The sequence below is a fragment of the Haliotis rufescens genome, unplaced genomic scaffold (assembly GCF_023055435.1).
Source record: "Haliotis rufescens isolate VD_foot unplaced genomic scaffold, xgHalRufe1.0.p SCAF_10, whole genome shotgun sequence".
In the NCBI taxonomy this organism is placed as follows: Eukaryota; Metazoa; Mollusca; class Gastropoda; order Lepetellida; family Haliotidae; genus Haliotis; species Haliotis rufescens.
In genome coordinates, this window is record NW_025963780.1 from 14,750,727 (window position 1) to 14,766,621 (window position 15,895).

Below are 15,895 nucleotides of genomic sequence, written 5' to 3' on the forward strand. Positions count from 1 at the left end.
GCCCATCATTGTGTCTCAGGTTGCCCCAGTCACTGTAGTATATGACCCCAGTATCTGTGTAGCATGCCTTCCTTGTCTTACCCCAAGTGCTGATGTTGCAGGGAGGAGCTGACCAGGGCATGCCCATCATTGTGTCTCAGGTTGCCCCAGTCACTGTAGTATATGACCCCAGTATCTGTGTAGCAAACCTTCCTTGTCTTACCCCAAGTGCTGATGTTGCAGGGAGGAGCTGACCAGGGCATGCCCATCATTGTGTCTCAGGTTGCCCCAGTCACTGTAGTATATGACCCCAGTATCTGTGTAGCATACCTTCCTTGTCTTACCCCAAGTGCTGATGTTGCAGGGAGGAGCTGACCAGGGCATGCCCATCATTGTGTCTCAGGTTGCCCCAGTCACTGTAGTATATGACCCCAGTATCTGTGTAGCATGCCTTCCTTGTCTTACCCCAAGTGCTGATGTTGCAGGGAGGAGCTGACCAGGGCATGCCCATCATTGTGTTTCAGGTTGCCCCAGTCACTGTAGTATATGACCCCAGTATCTGTGTAGCATACCTTCCTTGTCTTACCCCAAGTGCTGATGTTGCAGGGAGGAGCTGACCAGGGCATGCCTGTCATTGTCTCAGGTTGCCCCAGTCACTGTAGTATATGACCCCAGTATCTGTGTAGCATACCTTCCTTGTCTTACCCCAAGTGCTGATGTTGCAGGGAGGAGCTGACCAGGGCATGCCCATCATTGTGTCTCAGGTTGCCCCAGTCACTGTAGTATATGACCCCAGTATCTGTGTAGCATACCTTCCTTGTCTTACCCCAAGTGCTGATGTTGCAGGGAGGAGCTGACCAGGGCATGCCTGTCATTGTGTCTCAGGTTGCCCCAGTCACTGTAGTATATGACCCTAGTACCTGTGTAGCATACATTCCTTGTCTTACCCCAAGTGCTGATGTTGCAGGGAGGAGCTGACCAGGGCATGCCCGTCATTGTGTCTCAGGTTGCCCCAGTCACTGTAGTATATGACCCCAGTATCTGTGTAGCATACCTTCCTTGTCTTACCCCAAGTGCTGATGTTGCAGGGAGGAGCTGACCAGGGCATGCCCATCATTGTGTCTCAGGTTGCCCCAGTCACTGTAGTATATGACCCCAGTATCTGTGTAGCATACCTTCCTTGTCTTACCCCAAGTGCTGATGTTGCAGGGAGGAGCTGACCAGGGCATGCCCATCATTGTGTTTCAGGTTGCCCCAGTCACTGTAGTATATGACCCCAGTATCTGTGTAGCAAACCTTCCTTGTCTTACCCCAAGTGCTGATGTTGCAGGGAGGAGCTGACCAGGGCATGCCCGTCATTGTGTTTCAGGTTGCCCCAGTCACTGTAGTATATGACCCCAGTATTTGTGTAGCATGCCTTCCTTGTCTTACCCCAAGTGCTGATGTTGCAGGGAGGAGCTGACCAGGGCATGCCCATCATTGTGTCTCGGGTTGCTCCAGGCACGCCAGCAGATCTCGCCATACCCAGGCTCAATGAGGGAGACCAGGTCCTCTTCATCAATGGCAGAGATGTCTCACAACATACACATGAACAGGTGAGCTACCAAGTCTTCCCTTTCTGTAGTGAGGAGGTTGCCATGAGAGATGGAGAAGCATGCTCTCTCCTGTCTGGGCGAAAAGGTTGATTCAGTGTTTGAGTAGATCATTTCCTTACGCTGACTAGCTGAGGTTTTAGTCAAGGGGAGATAATCTACATTTGATGTTGGCATGTTTCTGTTAGACTGTTGATGGCATTTGACACACTGGTTTCTGTTTCAGGTGGTGATGTTCATCAAAGCTTCTCGAGAGACTCACTCTGGGGAGCTGGTGCTGGTTGTCAGACCAAATGGTACGTGGGTGGCTGTCACCAGACCAAGCAGAAATAATGTATACATAATCAAGAATAGTTCACTATCTCACAATATGACAATACATTCCTATGATCACATACTTAAGGTGCATGATCAGAGTTTCAATGTTAACAAAATATCTTATATTAAAGAAAATCCACAAATATTTGCTTAAAAGATGTTGTGAGATTCTGAGATTATCAGTGTGTAATATAACTGTGATCTCATCTATGGGCGGCCATTCGGTCAAAAAATACAAAGTTTAAAAAAAGGACAAAATTTCGCAATTAAGGTCAAATATTACGAATAAAGAACTAAATGTTACTACTAAAGGTCAAAATACAATATTAATAGTCAAATGTTACGAAAAGACGTCATAAGAAAAGAAAGAACAATGTGTACGAAAGAACGTTTTCCAATGATCCAATAACTGTTATGCTTGGTGCAACACGAGGGTGCTATGATGCCGAGTTTTGTTTCAGACGCACATTTTCATCTGAAAAGTGAACGTTGTGTCACAAATATAAATGTGGATGTAAACAAGCGAAATAAATATGGTTTGAAAACGAACGCTGGCGTCATAGATGAAACTCGATTTATTTATGGCGAGCTATTTTTCCTAACGAATGTGTAAGTTATACATATGCATACAAATCCATTTGGTATATATATTGGTTGTTAAGATATTAGGCAGCATTTTGTTCGCACACAGTTTCCGAAAAGCTGTTAAATAAAACAATCTCTCGCACAACGTTCACTTTGCAGATGAAAATGTGCATCTGAAACAAAACTCGGCATCATAGCACCTTCGTGTTGCACCAAGCATAACAGTTATTGGATCACTGTAGATGAATCCTAGTTTAGCGTTAAGTGAGTGTTTTTTGAAGGTTGTATACAAAATACATGTACTAATGTTAGGCAGATGTTGGATTACACAGTATACTGTATTTATGAAAAGGCTGTTTAGCGGTGACAAAGCTTAACGCAACATGTTTATACACAATGTGTACATTATACATTATAAATACATGTATATATATGTGTGACGTCAGACGGTGAGTGCACGAGGAATGACGTAATACATTGTGCACCTTGGCATGTAGTTATTATATACACGGCGGAACAAGCCGTTTAAACTCAGAATGTTTTACAAATTGCAGCGCCACCTGGGGTTCTTTATTGTCAACGTCCTTTCGTGCTCACTGACGTTCTTTATTGTCAACGTCCTTTCGTGCTCACTGACGTCCTTTCGTAACATTTGACTATTAATATTGTATTTTGATCCTTTAGTAGTGACATTTAGTTCTTTATTCGTAATATTTGACCTTAATTGTGTTCTTTTGTCCTTTTTTTAAACTTTGTATTTTTTTACCGAATGGCCGCGCATAGTCATCAGTGGCAATAAAAGTCAATAAGTGAATGTGTTTGGTGTGAAGGTAAACATATGGGAAAATGTGTCTAAGATGTTTTTTGTATATATGTTACCTTAGTTGTATGAAAAGAGATGTCATTCCCAGCAAATATATATCTGATCTTGCACTTTCCAAGTCAAGTAGCAATGTTCATGTGTGTATATTTGATTTGTGGCTTCAAAATACAAAGTGGAAGAGAAAGGCAGCCCCATGCATTGTTTGTTTGTTGCAGTGTATGTGGGGGAGGATCAGTCGGAGGAACCGGACTTCACCTACATCCCTGAGACCCACCAGATAGCCAGCTCCTCCTCCAGCGCCAACACGCTTGAGTCCTCACTCATGCTGCTACAGGAGAGCCTGGAGAGTGGGGCTGCACTTGCACAGTTTGAGGTACTACACCTCCTGCAGGACAATATATATTCTGCTCTTGTCACTAACTTCACCCAAATGAAAGCAATTTCAAGCTTTCAGTGTTATTGTGTTATTAATTTTGTATTAATTCAAAATATTGAGACAATCTTTGTTTCTACTACTGTGAAGATGATCTATAGCCTCTGATTGGAAGAAAGCTTTAAAACCCAAAACTAATGGAGATATTTAAGAAAAATGGATAAGCAAATATTGAGGACGCTCACAATGATAAGTGCTGGTTCATGTAGCGATGGGATGTATTAAACTCTGAACCAGCGCTCAAGATAGCAGTCTTGTACATGCATAAAAGGCAAGGGAGGCAAGATACTATTACTTGGAATAGTTGTGAAAAATGCAAAGATTGTTTTAGTGTCATGACAGTGTAAGTTATTGGAATTAGGCATTAATGTAATAGATGTAGAATTCTTTGAATTATTGACAGTGATAACTATTGTTGGATGTATCTGAATTTCAGCAATTGTACAGAAAAAAACCTAATATGACCATGAATGCTGCTCGGAATGAAAGTAACATCCCAAAGAACAGATACAGGGACATTTCACCATGTGAGTAGCTTCCATCCTGGAGACTGACTCCATCCAAACTGATAATCAAGAAGTGGATAATACATACATACATACATACATACATACATACATACATACATACATACATACATACATACATACATACATACATACATACATACATACATACATACATACATACATACATACATACATACCATACATACATACATACATACATACATACATACATACATACATACATACATACATACATACATACATACATATATATACACTACTATGTATATCATGATGAGAAGGGAGTTTATTTTCTTTTGAAATTAACTGGTTGTCTTTCTTTTCAGATGACAAGACGAGAGTTGTGTTGAAAACAGGATCATCAGGGGACTATATAAATGCTAACTATGTCAATGTGAGTTATGACAAGACATCCTTTTACATTGTTATAGGTTTTTTTGTCTTTGTGTTTCTATTTGATTCTAGACTACCTCCCTAGTCTTGTGCAGAGAGAGTCTGCCCAGAAAGCAAAAGGTTGGTGGTTCGATCCCTGGCCGTGTCAAACTAAAAGACGTTAAAATATGGTACTTGTTGTTACCCTGCAAGGCGCTTGACATTAAGGGGCTTAAAGCTCTGCACGCTAACGTCGAACCCATTCGACAGAGGTGTCACTTCCCGTGCATCTAATGTCGAACCCATTCGACAGGCGAATAGCATAACGACACCCCAAAATAAAACTCGCCATATCTATTTACAAAGAAGGCTTTGCGTAACATTTAAATTACGTATGACATGCATAAATGCTCAGCTTGCTCAATATCAAAACGTTCAGTCATTTATTTACCTCAAAAAGAAAATATCGCGATTTAAAAAAGTTTCGGCCAAACTAATCTGCAAACAACTACCAGAAACGGCCATTGTTGACTTTTGGCACTTCACGTTGAGCAGCATGCAGTCCGATATTTTCTTTATAATTTCATCGTTTTTCCTTTTCGATCATAAATTTTTGTTTGCTGACGAAAGGGAAACACTCATGTTCCTTTATTTAAAAACATTAGCAACTTTCGGTGTAACTAATTGTAAACAAAAACAATCTGAATCGTAACATCATCGATTGGATGGAACTTGTACGATCATGGCAACGGCGGTAAACAAACAACTCCACATGCATAGTTATCCCGTTAGACGATTACAATCATTTTGTTACATCTAACTTAATTTTCTAGAATTATTGACACCTATGTATAAATCTTTGTAAAAAGAATTTCATTTTTAAAGAGTTTGCAAATGATTTCGTTTGATAACTTTCTGACACATTGACAAGCCGACAAACGTCAGTGATACGTTTGGGCGTGGCCTAACTTGTGATTTGTTGAGTTGAACAACGTCAACAAACACTGCGAAAAATGACAAATATTGGATGATACGCAAAATCTGAACTGATATACCGTATTCGACGTAATAAGCGCCCCGCTCTAATAAACGCCCACGGCGATATTTGCTAAGATATTGGCTAGTGAACAATCCCAATTAGCACCCCTTCCGATTGATTAATGTACACAAGACTTATTTATTCGCGTATAATACGCACTCGTGTGTTATATGCACACTTAATTATGGGCAATTAAATTCGGGGAAAATATATCTGTCGTACATAAACATGTCAGGCTGTCAGCATAAACCACGAAATTTATCTTTCAACTCAACTTTTTTTCACCAAAATAATATTCTAATTTTGAGAGCGCCCTGGGCGCTTATTACGTCGAATACGGTACATTCTAGGTAAACCATTCTATAGCAAAATAATGCAGTTTACGAGAAATAATCAAAATACTTGCAATTTTATAGCTATCATTTCTGAAACCGGAAGCACGTACCGCATGTGACACATGGAAGCAAAATATGCAAAAGTTGGTAAGCTATCATAAAGAAATTCCGAAATAGATTCAAATTCAAAAGAAAATACATAATTTACTATTTTTCGTCAACTATTTACTATTTATTGATCTGGAGAGCAGTCTTCACTCCTATTTGTTTCATATTTCTTCGTGCTTGTCGCCATCAAATGTGTAAGTCTTCATCCGAAACCGTAATGGATTTCACGCTCGATGATTTTAAGTTTAGAATATTTTCTGAAAGGAACGCAACGGAGAGCGATATAACGTATTGATATGCCATAATAATAACAACATAATATTGTTATTGGTCTAACATTACAAAAAGAACAATTTAAAATATTAAAGATGTTGTTGAAAACTTTCTGAGAACCTCCCGTCCTCTGAACCGATAAAATTTTGGTACACGACGAGGTAGTGTAAATATATATAGATTCTTGGCTCCTATATATGGGATTTTGTACTAAAAACAAATTAAATTGTACCCAAAATACTTTGTGAATTTGTACCTAAGAAAATAAGACAATAGATCTATAATTATATTTATGTTTTCATGTAGATGAACAGAACACATAATAAAATATTTCATCAAGTTCCAAATATGATTATGACTGTGATCCTTGAAATTGATTGTTTAGTTTTGAGAGAAAATTGACGTCTTGTCACTGAAGAAGAGGCCAGTTAAGTTGGTGAAACCTAAGTTAGAATGTATTGTTTTGATAGGAAAGTGATATTATGTTAAGTTTAAGACACCAAATTAATGTATATCTTTGAAATAATTCTAGGTAGATCTACAAAATCACATACCCATTTGGGTAACAAATTACTAGAAGTTTTGGGTACAAAAGTCACCACTGTACATTTCAACTGATTTTTGTGAATCAATGGGATAAAAAAAATTCGTCTGAATGATTCCTTTTCTCATTTTTTAAGACAAGAATTTGTTTTACATAACAAAACAGGCAGATCTACACGGATCACGTTTTGTCCTAAAAATGTGAAAAATATGGACACCTCAGAAATGAGGGCTTATAAGGTTATAATTCTACGTAACTTGTCACATGGTTTGACTTAGATCTAGGTCTATCTAAGAAAAGTCCTTATGAACATCTTTTTAAATTTTTTTTGACACTGACATTTCTGGCACTTAGACAAAGAGTATTCAAGGAAAGACAGATATGTTTTTGAATGAAAATATGACTTTCCTTTATAATTCTTTTTTCATGATGACAGGGGAACTTTTATACACACCAGCTGAGGAAGTTGTGATACTGTGATTGCATACAAAGGAAAAACAGGTTGGAAGCAGTACCTGTATGTATAAAATAGACCACATAAGGTGAACAAAAGTAATGGATTGGCTGACTGGAAAAAATACATCTGGCAAGGGTATAAACATGTACACAGGCATGTTTCTTTTCATTCCCACCAGAAGACTGAGATATCATTTTCTAAGAAACATATGGCAAACTTACCAGCTCATGTGCCACCATGGTTCTTGTGATTAAAAAATAATAAAAATGTCATGTACTGTTACAAGTACTGTTACTGTAATTAAATTAAATTAATTCCTATTAAATTATATTTCAGAATTGTTTTATTTGGAAACAAACCACATAATGCACAAGATTAATGTCCATATAAGTTTAGTATGTATATGTTAAGGATCTGATTTATTCATTATTCATGGAATACTAAAATTAAAATGATGACATCAGAGAGTTACTTATTCACATAGTTGATTTTCAGAGTGCAAGATAATAATTGTTGAATAAATATGTTTAAACTAAAGATAATAATTGAAGTTTGATCAGTTACACTGTGCTGATGCAAAGACTAATATTTACTGTCCCCACACACCATCATTGTGGGAAAAATAACTATTAAATATAACTTAAAATTTTAAAACCTGTAAACAGCTGTAAATAATTAAACAATTACAAATCTATCATCAATACGCAATCATGGTGGTCTTCATATTTTTGGAATAAATTTAGAAATCCTTCGTGAAACTGTTCTAAAATCATGCTAGAATTTAGAACATGCTAGAATCTATGAATGTATTCCCGAAAGGAAAACTATCCTAAATGTAATGTGGAACTAACACCAAAAATATTTAAGTAGCATTTTATTGTTTATATATACCCTATCATATTCAGCAACGCGGGGATGTTATTTTGAAACACGTTTTGTCAAGCCCATTTTCGCGCAATTGTTGTTGAGGGTGATCTTGCTGAACGACGATATCCATAGACGTATTACGTGGGATACACTTGTTGTAGTGAAACTTATCAGCGTGTACATCGCAGAAATATGAATCATGTCCCATTTATATTCACCGTAACATTGAATTGTGATTCTTAAATATCAACATAAGTTCAAATAAAAGATACCGAGAAACTTGCATGTGGCATGTTGATTTATCGTCTACCGTTTCCGGGTCACGGGAGCATGCAAGGTCAAATGGATTAACTAATACGCGAATTATATCGTCAAAGTCACATTTTTATTTCATGTTAGTGGTGATTACTGATACTGTGTATCGACTTATGGTTTTGCATATGTGATAGGCGAACTATTTCAAAATTTACTGTAATTGTTTTGTTTCGAAAGATTATCAGCAGACAACCCCTGTCTGTGACATCACATCCGGTGACCTTTGCAATATTGGAATAGTGCTGTCAGAATTCACGATCTTTATTTTCGTTTTTCTCTCGTCATATTTATCGGAATATGACGAATAAAACCTTCTTCGATTGAGAAGATCCTCAACTTTCGCCAAGTTATATTTATAAAGGCAATGTAAACTTTGTTGTTATTAAAATAGCAATAAGTTATGCGGAGGTCGGGCGAAGCGAGCCATGTTTGATTTTAGGACGTCTGCTAGCATCATGACACGGGTTGTTTATTTTTGTATATCATAAATATTCAACCAAAACGCTTAAAATTAGGATTAGTGAATATTTATAAGTCATTAATTGTTTCCTGCAAAATTTATAACATGACACGTCAGATTAACCCGAATATTCGTATTTCTGCAACCGACATGATGACCTCGAAAATTAAGTTATTTTTCTGTTTATCGTTTAGATAATAAATTCACTTAAATGGTTCATAATTTACCATCGCGCTGATATATGCCGATTATAAAACCTGAATTTTTACTCAATTAAAATTAAGAAATCAGAGATATGATTATTGAAATCAGTTTGCACAAATGTTACGATATTAAAAGGTTCCTAGCATGAAATGCAAACCACCTTCAATAACGCAATTCAGGTAAGTTCAAGAAAATTTACAAATTTTGTGTTCACTTTGGTCTTAACCTTGCTATGATTGAAAACACACTAGGATATTTTTATACAGTATTGTGTAGTTTTCTGTCAGGAATAAATGTGCAAAATATTTCTTCAATTGGCCCTTGTTTAATGAGGCACCGACAGTTTGAAATCACCCACCCTCTCTAGAGCGCCTAATGCTAAAATTAATCCAGCAGGCAGGGGTAAGAAGTGTGAAAATTATTTAGCAGGCTAAAGGTTAACTGACTGATCTACTCAGTCAGTATTCTGTGTGTGAGTGGGGTATTCATGTTAAACTGTGGCATGGTACCTCACTTGATAGGCATTTCTTAGAAGTTGACGGAAGACAAAGTAGACCCAAAAATTATGGATAACAAGTTCTTAATTATATTGTTATAACAACAATGGTATAAGGATCTACAGTGAAACATTGCTATTACAGTGTAAGAAAGAAGTTGTTATCCATAATGTTTTGTATAGCCCATATCTGCTTCACTCAAGTCCAATACTTCTAAACATGTCTTATATTTGTCATCAATAAGGCTAAAGCCAAGAAATATTTGTTGATACAATAACTACCACTAAAGTCAAACTGTTTGATACCTATGGCTGCTGGAGTAGATGCTATTGCTTGTTTTGTAGATGGAGATTCCAGGTTCTGGGATTGTCAACCGGTACATCGCAGCTCAGGGGCCTCTCCCGAACACCTGCACTGACTTCTGGCAGGTGAGTCACTCTCTCCTACTCTGGCTCTGGTCAATTAATAAACAGGGGGAGGAGCAAGTGTAACTGAGAAACATCCTTTCTGCTGGAACATGAAGTAGAGTTCCTGTGGCTCAAGAGGGAAATATGATGAATGTGAAGAAGACCAGAATCTATAAAACTACATTTGGTAATACAGTCATACCAATATAGATTCCCCTGGAAGACTCTGTGAAGAGTTTGTGATTCTATATTTAAAAATGATCTGTTTAAAAAGAATGATTATTACATTTACATGATCATTATTTCTGTGCAGAAATCCATGCAAAATGTTTTGTTTTGATAGCTCTATTCTAATATGGATTTTTGTTTGAATCCAATTCTCGAGTTCCCTCCAGGGGGAAGTACCTTCCTGCAATCAGAAAATATATGGGAAGCTGTTTCTGCTTCCTTTGAACAACAGCTACATGTGTTTTCATCTGTTAGTCCCATCTTCATTAGTGTAAAAAGTGGTGCAAGATCTTGTACTGAAACCATTGCAAGGAAGTGTCACCTGAACATGCAAAAGGCACATAGTAATAGAAAAGCTAGTTTTCCAATGATATATTCATTTTCCAATATAGCTCTCATTTATTTGCAATGTGAAATGTTACATTTGCCAGCCATGCATCCTTCCTCTGGATCCTCACATTCTTATGCATGTTTTTTCCTTTCTACAGATGGTGTGGGAGCAGCACTCCTCGCTGGTTGTGATGCTGACCACGAAGGTGGAGCGAGGACGGGTCAAATGTCATCAGTATTGGCCAGAGCTGTATGAGACGGAGGACTTTGGGGCATTACAGATCACATGTGTCAAGGAAGAGGAGACTCCTTCATTTGCATTCCGCGAGTTTAACCTAACACATGTAGAAACCAGTGAAGAGAGACATATTCGACACATGCAGTATATAGCATGGCCGGACCATGGGGTTCCAGATGACCCAAGTGATTTCCTTGAATTCGTCATGAAAGTGCGACAGAATAGATCTGGCATGGTAGAGCCGACGATAGTGCACTGCAGGTGAGTCCAGCTTGCTGTAGTCAGGACAGACTTCGTGACACTTCTGTACACTCACCAGCATCAGTGACACAGTCAGCTGCAGTAGTGCACACACAGGAATATAGGGTTGGTCAACAGAAGGGAGTAGTCACTGGATAGCAATATTTCATACACAATACTCTTCCTAGAAATGACAACTGATTATTTGTCCTCATTCTGCTTACTCTACAACCCTGTATGTTTCAGTGCTGGTATTGGCCGGACGGGTGTGCTGATCACGATGGAGACTGCGATGTGTCGGGTGGAGGCCCGCCAGCCTGTCTACCCTCTAATTGTTGTGAAAGAGATGAGAGACCAGAGGGCAATGTTGATTCAAACATCTGTAAGTCCCTTGTCATCAACATCTTGCTTCCTTTGCTGATGAAATAAGAATTACTTTCTCATATAGGTAAATGTAACAGTGAGTCCAGTGTGAAAAATGCTTTATCTGAAGTGTAGTTTTAATTCATCATTTCAGAGTCAATACAAGTTTGTCTGTGAAGCAATCCTCCGAGTATATAATGGTGAGTAGCACTGCACATGGACTGCATTTCCACCTAACTGCATGCACACTGTGACCTGACATGACTGCTTCTGTGTAGGGTTAACAGCCTATGATTGCATGACAATAAATTCAACATCACTTTGAAGAAATTAGATCAAGTTCAAATTGTGCATGTCATGTCAGTGACTAAAATGCATGGCCTTTGAACTGGTGTCTGATTGGCAACTTTTCAAAAATTGCAATGGCTTTAGAACTAACCTTTTTGTTCCAAATGTAAATTAACCATTTTAATATACCGTGTTAGAGCTTAAAAAATGATTTTGGGGTAGAAGATTTAAAAAGATATTTTACTTTGAGATGCTTGTGTGCATGCAACTCTGGCTTTAATCTTTCTCCCTGTACCTTATCATTGTTTCAGAAGGCCTGGTAAAACCATCAGAGGACTATCATAGGTGAGGCTGGAATACTCTCTTTCTGTGGATAGTTGGAAATTATTATTGGCTGGTGTGTTATGTGGAGGAGAAGGTTTAAGAGTGAGAGAAGAAATCAGCTTGTGAAGTGTCCTGTGTTGGATGTGACTGTCATGTGGTCACTGCACTGCCCAAACTTTCGATTGCAACAGAAGTCGTTGAGAAGCAGACACCAAAGGGGTGAACTGAAAGATATTATTTTTGTATAAAAATGGTGATTTTGTAACAAAAAAGTGCTCAAAGATGCCATTGCCTTGTTATATGAAAGGTAACCTAAAATCACCAAAAGGCCAGTGTATTGTTTTACTTTGGGGTGTTTTCTGAGTGATTCTTACATATCAGGAGTCTACCCTTGTCGATAGCAGACATGTTTGTTGTAGCAGATAAGATGTACCTGCTTACAGGCCAAGGATGTACCTGTAACATATCACTGTTCTACCACAATAAAGGGAGACCACTCACGTATGCTGCACCACAGCTTCAGGAACCAGATGAGGAGTCAAGCAGTATATCTCCACAAACTTCTGAATTACCACATAATGCGAGCTCAGCAAAGGGAGGCAACTCCTGTCGTTCATCCTCATCATTCCTGCCGTACTGTCAGTCAGCGCCTTGCTCAAAAGACTACTGGTGAATGTTGCTTAGTATAGATTCAGACTTTCGACGTTCACAGACCAAGTTGGTAATGTACAGGACACAGGACAAGAAGCGGCTCCCAGACAATGTATCCCCCTCAACAGTGGACACAGAGGCATCAATAAGTACCACAGACTATTTTTGTGCAAACAGATTGCAGCATTGCCATACATTGTCCAGTGTGACATGCCTGCTGCTTGGGGAGGGAGTTAGCTTCACGACAATCGCCAACATTGAGTGCAGCATGTAACAAACCCTGCAGATACATTTGCAAACCTGACTGCCTTCACAACATAGCTGTTGTCATACGTAATTCATACAAGTATTGGTTGATGTGTAACAGCTCGAATGATTGCCTCTTGCTACCAGAGCATCTCAGTTGAATTACTGTGCCCAAGTGGATGCTGCTAACAATGTAAGCTTCAGTCTCTTTCAGTTTTATTTTGGCCTGCTTTACAAGAAGCCTTTTGCCATCTCCCATATATCCCTGAATGTGGATGGTGGAATGTCGAGTACTGAACCTCAGTGAGTGGAATTGTTATTCTTAGTGGAGATGGAGTGTCTACAAGCATATTAATGTGTACTTCTATGGAGAAAGTGTTTTTATGTGTGCCCAGCTTGCTGCCATGTGCAGAGGTGTGGGTATTGTTGTAGGTGGATGGATGAATGGTGGTGTGCAGACTGAATCACTGGGACGTTTATCTGTCATTGTATATAGAGTCAAGAGAGAATATTTTAAATTTGAAGTATTTATACATTTTGATGTAAGGAGAAATGTGTTTTCTACCATATTCAGCAATAGATTTCTAGGACGGGGACAGGCTTTGCGCCATATCCTGTCTCCCACCCTGGTTTTAATCACTTGGTGTCGATGTATGTCATTTGTTCCTATTCTGCTAGTACTGGTACCCCCATAGCATAGGGTTACAATTCTGTCTGTGGATAGGAGTGGCTTGTAAAAACTAACATTAATATTTAGAGATGAAAAACTACAATATGTTGTATGTGTACTGTTCTTACAAGTACGCTAATTTGTTTTCCTATTCATTCAAATCCTACCAAAGATGACGATTTTACAGTCTCCTGTTATTATGCTATGGGTGTACCAGTGTGTCCCTTGCTTAATTAGCTTCAGGCATGCCTAGTCGACGATCATGCCATAAGATCAACATTCAGCTCTTATCTTGGATAAAAAATATTTTGTACACTTTCAGGCAAATTTATCCCTTTGTTTCAATATGTGGGGGCAAATTAGAAATGTAAAATTTTACAAAAGTAATCTCAATTACAGTTGGGCCAAAGACCACCATGCTTAATGAAGGACATTCTGTATGACAACCCAAGAAGTTCATTGTTTGTACCGCAGTGCATTAGGACATCCTAATTATCAACTCATGCTCTACATTGTCGAACTTCTAAAGTAAACTTGATTGGTATGTCATATTACCTGGGGCACAGTCTGTTAAATCAAGGCTGAGAATACTAGTTTGTAAGCTATTTTCAAATTTTCTTTGATGTTTTCAACAACAAACATCAGAAATTGACAGGATGGGTGTAGGTGATCTGAAACATAAAGATATTGATTAATATGTCAAAATTCAGATACATCTATTTCTAATATAGTGGGTATTTTGACATGATCTCTTGGCTGGGCCATTAAATGACTAAAGAAGTAAGCTACAGTGTGCTTCTGTATGCTGGACTGTCTGCCTGTTGACATTCCCGCTGTCTGGCACTGTATATAGCCACAGAAAATAGTAACAGAATCTTGTATTTATGGACAATTGCATTTGTTGAAGTCAAGCTGAACTAGTTTGTGTAGCAGCGACTCTGTTGCTTGTTTCTACTGCAGCTGTGTAACATGTTAATACTGGATAATTTATTGTGTACCTGCCGGCTGGCTGGCTGGCTGTCTGCATGCGTGGAGGGAGGGAGGGAGGGAGGGAGGGAAGGAAGGGATGGAGGGGGATGTCTTGTAACAATGGTGCCATCCATACCAAACTTATTCAAACTTTACATTCATTGTTTTGGCAGTCACAGTCATATCTGTTGATTAGAAATTGGAAGCTGGAACTGACTTTAGTTGATTTTTACATTCCCAGTTTCTTATTGGTGGCAAAAATATTCAAATCTTATATTTGTCAGGTTAGTCCATGTTAAAAAATTTATTTCTGGCCAAACTGGTGATTGTTCCAAGGCAGTGTTTGTTACATAAACATATATGGGCTGATTTATGTCTATCATATTTGATCACACATGATACACTAACTTTCAAGTGCAATGACTGCAAAATGACTTTTGTGACTAACTGCATGTATAGATGGCCTCAACAGTTGTGATATTGTGCTCAGAGGTGTAGGGAAGTTGGGGTTATCTCCCTGTCTTTTTTTTATTATCTTTGTGGCATTGACTGAAAATATTGATCAGTACTTTGTTGAGGGTTTGTTGAGGGGAGACAAATATGTTATAACTCTGTTATTACTTTTCAAACTGTGAAAGTTTGCAATGGTTTCTAGTAATATTGTGAGAGACTCTGGATTAAAGTGCTGGATTAGAAATATGACAGAATAATTATCCAGGTTTCACTTCATTTTTTATTTTACGGTAACTTGTCAAAACTATAAGTTACTGATATTTCCTCTTTTTGAATGCAATATGAAAGGAAGGTAGTCTTAATTTCATGATTAAAGCAGCCTGTGGGTTGACTGTTCCAGCTTGCCTGACCTCTGACACAACTCTCATTCCCTTGTCTTATCATTGGTTGACACTGTCTGGTCGGCATGGAGATAGTGATATGATTTCACTGTTTAATGAAAGCTGACAAATGTTGTAATAAGAAAAGAATAAACTCCCTACAATTTACCCTGTGTGTACTGTGTTTAATGAGGAAGAGGAGTGAACAATCACCCCAATGATCAGGAAGATTATGATAACATTAATTTGACTGTGTAATCTTTAAATGATTCTATTAAATCGCCATAATCATTGCCAAACCTCATACCAGACTTGTAGTCTGTTCAAACACTCATTTTGTTTACTAAAGCACAGCTAGTCAATACAGGTACCCCTGT

The 15,895-nt window shown here is 38.3% G+C and overlaps 1 protein-coding gene across 16 annotated transcripts in view; it reads left to right on the forward strand.

The window, feature by feature from the left end:
* Nucleotides 1–15,686, forward strand: part of LOC124112094 (tyrosine-protein phosphatase non-receptor type 4-like) — a 142,968-nt gene extending 127,282 nt beyond the window's left edge. For 15 of the 16 annotated variants that reach the window (XM_046472044.2, XM_046472038.2, XM_046472049.2 and 12 more), the window contains 10 exons: nt 1,431–1,574; nt 1,798–1,867; nt 3,513–3,670; nt 4,167–4,257; nt 4,587–4,654; nt 10,076–10,159; nt 10,855–11,195; nt 11,421–11,556; nt 11,692–11,737; nt 12,137–15,686. In XM_046472044.2, the coding sequence (XP_046328000.1) occupies nt 1,431–1,574; nt 1,798–1,867; nt 3,513–3,670; nt 4,167–4,257; nt 4,587–4,654; nt 10,076–10,159; nt 10,855–11,195; nt 11,421–11,556; nt 11,692–11,737; nt 12,137–12,174 (1,176 nt within the window). In that variant the 3' untranslated portion in view covers nt 12,175–15,686. The remainder of the gene's footprint in view (nt 1–1,430; nt 1,575–1,797; nt 1,868–3,512; nt 3,671–4,166; nt 4,258–4,586; nt 4,655–10,075; nt 10,160–10,854; nt 11,196–11,420; nt 11,557–11,691; nt 11,738–12,136) is intronic. The other variant, XM_046472039.2, reaches the window with a different exon arrangement.
* The last annotated feature ends 209 nt before the right edge of the window (nt 15,687–15,895 follow it).